General features: G+C 32.3%; 1 protein-coding gene across 1 annotated transcript; it reads left to right on the forward strand.

Moving 5' to 3' along the window:
• The first annotated feature begins 1,236 nt into the window (after positions 1 to 1,236).
• LOC112738240 (G-type lectin S-receptor-like serine/threonine-protein kinase LECRK1) lies at positions 1,237 to 3,978 on the forward strand. The gene has a single exon (XM_025788590.3). The coding sequence runs from the start codon at positions 1,360 to 1,362 to the stop codon at positions 3,754 to 3,756; it is 2,397 nt and encodes a 798-aa protein (XP_025644375.1). The 5' UTR covers positions 1,237 to 1,359; the 3' UTR covers positions 3,757 to 3,978.
• The last annotated feature ends 5,796 nt before the right edge of the window (positions 3,979 to 9,774 follow it).

Below are 9,774 nucleotides of genomic sequence, written 5' to 3' on the forward strand. Positions count from 1 at the left end.
TACAAAGTCAAATTAAAAAAATGACAAAAAGAATTCTATAAAAATTATGTATCAATAAAAATGATTAAAAAAATCATATGAACGAATACTAAAAATTTTATAAAAACTTAAATTTATGTTACTCAAAACAACATGAATTTATATTATTCCAAATTATATTTTTTAACACTTTTTGATATTTAAAAAAAATAAATTTATATATTAAAATTTAGTACTCTTTTTATTATAATTTGTTAGTATTTATTTTTTAATTTAATTTAATCTTATTAATGAAATTAATAATTGAAATTATAAAAAGTATATTTTTATTTTTACCAAAGATAGAAGACTCAAACCCGCAACCTCTTAATTGAGTATGGAGAGACTATGCCATTTGAACTATTACTCATTGACATTTTTATTTTTTAAGTAAAAATTTAAATAGATATAATTTAAATTAAAATATTATAAATAAAAGTACCTTATTATACATAAATCGTGACAGGTTTAGAGAGAATTTGCTTTAACACGTTAATCGTGCCAAGCCTGTATGTTTTAGCTCAAAATCACGTAAATCTTTGTAGGGTGGGACGATTTATGCTTTACCTATAACCTGGTTAACATATTATATAATCCTGATGCTCCTGAAACGATTTATATAATAATAGAAAAAATATATTTACGTCTCAAAATTTGATTTAGGAGAATCCAATAATTTTGGTATTGATTTATTTTATTTAAGTAAAAAACCCTTAATTTTGGGTTGAATTTCCTACAAACTTTTTCGTTTTTTGATTTTTGGCAATTATCTGTCACACGGTTGTTCAAGTCGTTATCTCCTCTACCCTACAATAACTCGTTTTGATTAGAACTGATTTAGAAGTTCTAAGTTGGAATTTAGTGATATGTGTCCCCACTCCTGAAGACTTCCAAAAGTCTTGCTTTGCTAATTTATACAAAACACTTTCGAAGTAATTTCCTTTCCTTTATTAATTTAGGAAAAGTATAGGGTACCAACATGGTATCTGCCAACTTCTACCAACTCTTATTTATAATTGTGTTTCATGGAAGTGTGTTTGTGGATGTGTCTAATAATTAATATATTTTAAATATATATATAAAGAGACACATCTAGAAAATATATCTATAAAGACACTTCTATTAAACACAGCTATAAAAAAGACATTTTTATTAGACACATCCACAAACACACTTTCATAAAACACAATTATAAATAAAAATTGGCAAAAGTTGTGCTAACGTAGCGGAACCGATTAATTTATTAACATGAATGAATGAATTATATGCACTAGGCATATGCATATAACGGACGTAGGCAATATTGGATCATAAACAATAAAACAAACTTTTATTATTATCATGACAGGTGCTAATGTTGCAGCGGCAACAACGGCGCTCCTTCTTCTCATCACGACCATTTCCTCCTCATCGCAAGACCCACGTCATAATCAGATACCACTTGGCTCAGCTCTTTACCCAACTACTCAGCCCACTTCATGGCTTTCCCCTTCCGGCCTCTTTGCATTTGGCTTTTACCAGCAGCAGCAGGCCAATAATAATGGCGGTTTTGCCCTTGGGATTTGGTTGGTTGGCAGAAACGGAAGCAAAAACACAGTGGTATGGACTGCAACAACCAGTGATGATCCGCCGCTCACTCCGAATGCAAGACTCGAACTAACCAAACAAGGTAAACTTGTTCTTGAAACACAAGAGAGTAATAATCTTATTGCTAATACCAGTGAAACTGCTTACTCTGCCTCCATGCTTGATTCTGGAAACTTAATTCTCTACCACCAGAATTCCACCATCATATGGCAGAGTTTTGACCACCCAACTGACACAATCCTAGGGGGCCAGTCTCTACCATATGAAGCTCAACTGCTGTCTGGTTATAGCTCGTCATCAAGAAAACGATTTATTCTCGCCATGCAGTCTGATGGGAATCTTGTTCTGTATCCTGGAGACACGGCGAACACACCCATCGATGCGTATTGGGCATCTGGAACTTTCAACCCTCCCGGTCTCAAGTATCATCTTTACCTTGATGCCAACGATAGCTCTCTGCTCATCAAGGACAACACTTCAAGCATCCAAAGGGTTCTCTATTCTGGTTCATCTTTGCCGGGAAGAGGAAGCAAAATATATCGTGCTACACTGGATACTGATGGATTCTTCCGGTTGAATGCGCATGATATCAACAATGCCAACCTCTACACTCTCTCGGGATGGCCACAAGGCAACAATTCTTGTTTGGTAAAGGGTATCTGTGGCCACAACAGCATCTGCAAATTCGATGCCAGGAAGCCACACTGCACTTGTCTTCCTGGATACGACTATATTGATCCCAACCAACACAGTCTTGGTTGTAGAAGAAACATTTCCCAACCAAACTGCGCTGGAAAAGATTACATGGTCCCTATGCAAAATTTGGTGTGGGCCAATCGTCCTTATTACGCCGCGGCCAAGAAGTTGCAGAAAGAGGAATGCGCATCCTCTTGTTTGGTGGATTGCAAGTGCTGGGCTGCTCTTTATACCAACGGGCTCTGCATCAGGCAAGAGCCCCCTCTCAGGTATGCTAGATTCACGGTGCAAGACGAACAACCCTCCTCCGCGTTCTTGAAGGTCGGAAACATGAAGCTCAATGCTCCTATGCCTGTGCCTGATCAACCACCTCAAAAGAGTAGTACTAGTGACAAAGCAATTCTGCGTATTGTTCTTGTTACCTCCATTTTCACTCTGATTTTCTGCTCAACTATTGGGATATCTTGCCATTTGATGTCGAAGATTCGAGTTCTCAAGTACAAGAGGCTCTTGGAGATTAGGGACTTGGGGCTGAATGAGGAAGTGGCTTTGAGGAGATTTTCATACAGTGAGCTCAAGAGAGCAACCAACGGTTTCAAACAAGAATTGGGAAAGGGCTCTTTTGGAGCAGTGTACAAAGGGGTTTTATACAAGGAGGGAAGAAGTAGGAGACTCATTGCGGTGAAGAGACTTGAGAAGTTGGTTGAAGATGGAGAAAGAGAGTTCCAAGCAGAGGTGAGAGCCATTGGAAAAACACACCACAGGAACCTTGTTCGCTTGCTTGGCTTCTGTGCCGAGGGTCCCAAAAGGCTTCTGGTCTATGAATACATGAGTAATGGTTCCCTTGGGAAGCTTCTCTTTGGCGATGAAAGGCTTCCAGATTGGGATGAAAGAGTCAGAATAGCTCTGGATATTGCAAGAGGGATCCTCTATCTGCATGAAGAATGTGAGGCACCCATCATTCACTGCGACATAAAGCCTCAAAATATCTTGATGGATGAGTTCTGGACTGCCAAAATATCTGATTTCGGGCTAGCAAAGCTTCTCATGCCGGATCAAACAAGAACCTTCACAGGAGTTAGAGGGACAAGAGGGTACTTGGCCCCTGAATGGAACAAGAACACACCAATAACAGTGAAGGCTGATATCTACAGCTATGGGATAGTGCTTCTTGAGACAGTGTGTTGCAGGAGAAACCTTGATGTTAATGTGTCAGAGCCAAATGAGATTCTTCTGTCTGGTTGGGCCTATAAGTGCTTTGTTGCTGGAGAGGTGCACAAGCTAGTTCATCGGGAAGAAGTGGATAAGAATGTTGTGGAAAATATGGTGAAGGTGGCACTGTGGTGTATCCAAGATGAACCTGTTCTCCGGCCTTCAATGAAGAGTGTGGTGCTCATGCTTGAAGGGGTTACTGATGTGCCAGTTCCTCCTTGCCCAACTTCTAATTCCATGTGACAAAAAAATGTCATTGTTGCTGTCTTCCCTGAGTTGATTTCATATATATATTTTTGTGCATTGTTTCTGTATTAATTTACTTTCAAGTTCTTATTGTAAAACCCGTGCCCTGAGCATTAAGTACAGGTGAAATAAGGCAGCAGGCTGGAGCTGTAAGAACTATTGATTTATGTCTTAGTTTGCTTCTTGTTTGAATAAATTTAGATTCTAACGAGGCAAAAACTAACCAGTATGCATGACTAAAACTAGAATAGAACATACCTCGAAACTCAAAAGAAAGGCAACTTCAACTTAATTAATATTAAGAAAGTATGGGGAGTCAATGGTTTTAGTGTAGAATGTGTACAATGAACTTAAAAAAAGGTATTTTAAAAATTAAAAATCAGATTTTTAATTAATTATTTAATAATTATTTAAATCCAGATTTTGAAATTTAAAAAATTAGGATTAGTAATTAAATTCATTCACACTATATATGGTCCCTACACGCAAACCCTAGCAGAGCCATCATCCTCCATCTGTTACCTACACCCACTCTGCGCCTCATAGTCCCCTTCTCTCCTCATAGTTGGCGGCAACCATTCGACGACCAGGTAACCCAAATCTCAGCTTCGTCGTGCCCCTTCCGAAGCAGCGCCATCCCTCTTTCGCGGTCAGCAACGTGCCGCCGCGCGCCTCACCGCGAATATAACCATTTTCTTCCCCTCATGTAATCGCGCCACCGACGCTGCCGTAGACTCCAACCGATGCCGTTATAGGTTTCCGCATACGCCGCCAAAAGCTCAATGACGCCGCTATTTGAATTAAGGTGTGAGTATGGTAGATGTAACGTACGCGTGTTTGAAGACAATATCAAATCAAACACTCAATTGCTTACTTTTGATTCTTACTTATGTCTCCTGGTCTGTTCAAGTTTTTTTTTTGTTTCTCCATTTTTATGTTTATATCAAATCATAAGATTCATGTGTCAAATGATACATTTTTCTTTTTTTTAATAAAAAATAAATTGTTGGATGATCATAGTTATTTCTTCTGTTTTTTCATCTTCTTCTTCTATTTTAATGGTCAATTTAAGATGGCCATTTTAGTAGTATGCAGATGGTTATTTTAATTTTTATGTAGATGATTATTTTGATTGGATTGGGTTTAGTTATATATATAATTAAAATATGTTAGATGTTCAATTCATTAGGTATGGGGATGATTATTTTTATCCTTAAGTGGATAGTTATTTTTACTAAGGGTGAGTGGCGTGCGGCAAGCCAAGCAGCGACAGTGAAATGTGATGATTATTGATGAAGGTGGGGTGGCCGCCGATTGAAAAAGAAGAGAGTATTAGAGTGAAACTGTAACACTCCCAGATTTTTTAAAATTAAATAATTAATTATTTATGAGTTATTGTATTATATTGAGATTTTGTTTTAAGAAATTATTTTTTTAACAAAAGTAATTAAATAAAATTCTATGATTATTGAAGTTTAATTTAATTATTTATCAAAAAATATTTTAATAGATAAAAATTAAATTAATTTTTATTGTTATTATTATTATTATTATTACTATTATTATTATTATCATTATATTATTATTATTATTATTATTAAAATTTAAAAAAAAAAGAAAAGAAATTTGGCCGAAGCCATTTGGCAAGAAAGGAAACATAATGAAACAAAACGTGGCTTCAAATTCAAACAGAGGTAATGCCTAAAATAGTTCCTAAAATTTTCAACTCGTTTTAAATTAGTCTTCTACTTTATAAAATGACCAAATAAATTTTTCACTCTCAGAATCGTAAATCTCCGTTAATCCAAAAGTTACTAGACGTTTTAACGGCGCTGAGGTGTACAGTTAAATGCCAAGTTGACACTTAACTGCACACTGATGTGAACAGACAATGAATTCAACTCAAATTGGTGTTTCAAATTTGATTAAAATGTCCAAATTGATCCAATTTTCACTTATAAAATCCTAACTCACCCAAATGTTTATCTTTTTTCTTCTTGTTCATCTTTGTTCTTTATCTCCACTTATCTCCTCTTCGTTGTTGTTGTTCTAGCCATAACAAATTTCACACATCAAATCATAAGCAACAAAACACAAAAGAAAGAAGAAAGCAAATTAAACAAAAATAAAAATATTAAAACAGTTTTCTAATTTCTATTTTTGTGTGATTCGAACTATTCTGAACTTTCAAGTTTCTTCCCATACATACACCACCTTTGTAAGCAAGAAATAACCTCAAAGAAAGGAAAATCGAACCTTGAAAATAAGCTAATAATTAATAAAAGCAAATCAAATGCACCTTATTCCAATCAACGCAATAATGGATTCAAAAGTAGTATCACCCTTTGGTTGATCCTAACCACCATCGTACTCTACATTCCATATTCTTCCAATCTTCTCCTCTTCAACAACAATGACCAATAAGATTGCCCCCATTACGACCACCACCACCGCCACTAGACTCGACGATATCGCAATACAACAAATCCTCCAAATTAGTACTGACAACAACACATCCATAACCACATCAACTGAAGAAGAAGAAGCTTCCAATGAGAATAAAAAAAAACAACAACAACACAAAGCTTCCAATGACAAAAAAATGAAGATGAAGAAGAAGCGATTACGTCGTCAGAAGAAGAAGTGGAAAATAACTACCCTGTGGTGGTTCGGTTAACCCCAGAACAAACAGCACAAGCAACTCAAATAGAATTGAAGCACACTATTTTTGGGATTGTCGCATAATCGAACTTGTGGGAACAAAGAAAAAAAATACATCAAGGTATGATGGAGACCAAAAGAAACTAGAGGTATTGTTTGGTTGGATCAGAAAGTAACAACAACAAAAAACGAAAGGTTACCAGAGATTGAATCTCCTTTAGATTAGTGCCAAGATAAAAAACATCAATAAGAATGAGAGGAGTGGAGACGAAGAATAAAGATGAACATTTGGGAGTTGGGATTTTATAAGTAAAAATTGGATCAATTTGGGCATTTTAATCAAATTTGGAACGCCAATTTGAGTTGAATTCATTATGTGTCCACATTAGCGTGCAGTTAAGGGGAATGGATCCTCTCAATTGTTAAAAAAAATTGAGAGTGTAAAGTGTGATCTTTAACCCTTCATTGCTCTCTCTCTCACATATTTATTCTTGGTCCCACTTATAAAATCAATGGTAGGAGATCACACTTCACTCCCTCAATTGTAAAAAAAAATTGAGAGGAACTATTCCCGCAGTTAAGTGCCTATACCTCAGTGCCGTTAAAATGTCTAGTAACTTTTGGATTAATGAGGATTCACAATTTTGAGAGTGAAAGACTTATTTGATCATTTTAAAAAATAAGGGACTAATCAGAAGCAAGTTAAAAATTTTATGGACCATTTTAAACATTACTTCAATTCAAATATGTATATATATACATAATGTAAAACTATGACACCAATATACATTTAATTATCATATTAATCATCATTCTCTTTGCTTCATCACCGAATTGAACTTGAGGAATAAAAGAGAGAGAAAGAGAGAAACCAAAGCTTCTTCGACCTTTTGATTTCGATTTTTTGTGATCCGTAACTCCAATAAAACATCTAATCCGATAAAAGTGTTCATATCCTCCTCTACTATACGTTGGCATCACTTTTGTTCGGAAAAAGTTGACGGTGACATATTTCTTCTTCTCCTTAAGTTCTGCCAATTGGAGTTTTAGGAGGCATAAACGATTCCTGACGTTTTCTTCTTCAGCGGCTCGGTAAGAAAGCTTCTCTGGAGCTTCTATTGTTTTGATTTCGTACGGAGGTAGGGTTTGGTAATTTTATAATAATTAAATATGAATTTAATAAATAAATGTTGATTTTGTTGATTATTATTTGAGTTTGAATGAGTTTATGTTGAATTATTATTGTTGCTTGTAATTTGTTGGTTTGGCTATGAAGAACAGTTCAGCTGTGGTTATTTTAATGATATGGGACTATTGTGATATGGTATTTAGAGGAAATTGATGAGATTTGGTGGTTGAAAGATTACATTAAAAGTTGAGAAAAATCGGTAACTAAAAGATTCGAAAACGGATTAAAGTACAAGTAATATTTTGAAAGAAAATGACTAAGGGTTTCGGTTTTGGTACAAGAGGAAGATTAGTATTTAAAATTTATTTTTAAAGGGTAACATTATATTTATATATAAAAAGGTTTAGAAGTAAGTAACGCCTGAACTTTTGGTACGCTCATGAGATGCTAAAAGTTAGGGTGTTACAGAAATGCTTTACTAAATTAGGATTCAGATGGTTATTTTTTTGAAATAACTAACTGGATTTTTTAAAAAATTTAAAATTGAAAAATTTGAAATTTGAAATTTGATGTGAAATAAATGAATGAGAGTTTTTGAATTTAAGTAATCTGTAAAGTGATTTTTATTATTTATCTCTATTGGACTAAATAATCAACCCATTGTGTACATTATCAAGATTTTTTATTAGTTTCTTAGCGGAATTCAATAATATTTTACTTGTTCAAGTTTAATAAAGAGTCGGTAATAGCTGGATTTTTTTAAAGTATGTCACAAGAATACAATTCGTAGAAATATTATACCACACTAAGGTGAGACCACGGTGAGACCACGCATCACGCGGAAAAGTAAATTAATAATAATAGTATAAAGTATATTTTAATAAGTATTATATTATTTAAAAATTAATTAAAATATATAAATTAATATTAAATTTAATATTTTTTATTTAAAATATTTTGTAATATAAATTTTTTTTATATTAATTGGTATGTCATTTAAGTTTTATGATATTAATGTTGGTGTAGTTAGTTCTTATAATTAATAAAAAATATAAATAAACCATATAAATAATGTTTTGAACAAATAATGTTTTTGTAGTATTACCTGTTTTATTTATTGTAATAAGGGTTGAGTTTTAGTACTTTCTGTTGAAATAAATGTCTTGTAATAAAGTATTATTGAGAGCTTTTTTTGAAGTTAAAATCATTTACTTTGACTTTAAATATAAGTGTCCAATTATATAAATTTTTAATTGAGATGATACTTCAGTGTTATTATTGTTTTAGAGTGTAATTAGATTTAAGATAGTTGTATCAATAATTTTTTTGTTTCTCTATTAAATAGCACAAAAATTGTTGTAGTACTTTGATCTGAAACTTTTAATTTAATTTTAAATCTGTAATAATTATTAAGTTAGTAATTTATAATTTGGTGGAACTTTTATGAGAAGTATAATTTGATATAATTTGAATCTGCAATAATTTTTTATGTTGTAGTACAAAAACTTTATTTTTTGTAGATTTTTCTTTGATATTTACTTGTTTTTGTTTTTCTTCTCCTAATGCATAGAGTTTTTTAATAATATTTTAGAATATTTATTGTGTGTATACATACATATATACATATTGTATAAATTATTTTTAAAAAAAACCATTTAAATAGCATAAAGTAAAAATACATGTTAATATTTTTTTAACCCACTTTGTTAGACGATAACTTTGAAGTGATACAAACTCAAAAGAATATTTGAAAATGATTAAAATTGATTTTTTGATTTACATAGCATATTAAAATAAATATAATTATAAAAATTTTAAAATATAATTATATGTAAAGTATTTTAAAATAATAAAAAAGTATAAATAGTAAAAGTAATAAGAGTATTTTTTCGTAAATTTGTTTTAAAAATATAATAAATATTTTTTTTTGTACCTAATTATCTAATAAAATTATTTTTAAGTAAGTAGATTTCTCTTTATTTGTTAGTGTAAATATTTTTCACAAACAAATCACAAATTGTGAAATAAAATAATAGTGATAAGAGTTTTATTATAATATATAAATAAATCAAATAGTATAAAATTTAAATATTTAAGTTTACTAATTATTCATCTTTATCACTACAGAATCATACAAAACAAAAGGGAAAAGAAAGTGTTAACGTGGCTTGGTAATAGTCTAATACATATATACATATATATAATAGTTACACATGTTCCTTTCA

Source organism: Arachis hypogaea, chromosome 13 (genome assembly GCF_003086295.3).
Source record: "Arachis hypogaea cultivar Tifrunner chromosome 13, arahy.Tifrunner.gnm2.J5K5, whole genome shotgun sequence".
Taxonomy (NCBI): Eukaryota; Viridiplantae; Streptophyta; class Magnoliopsida; order Fabales; family Fabaceae; genus Arachis; species Arachis hypogaea.

Coding starts and splice junctions, on each gene's coding strand:
- LOC112738240 (XM_025788590.3), top strand. CDS start 1,360: ATGACAGGTGCTAATGTTGCAGCGGCAACAACGGCGCTCCTTCTTCTC.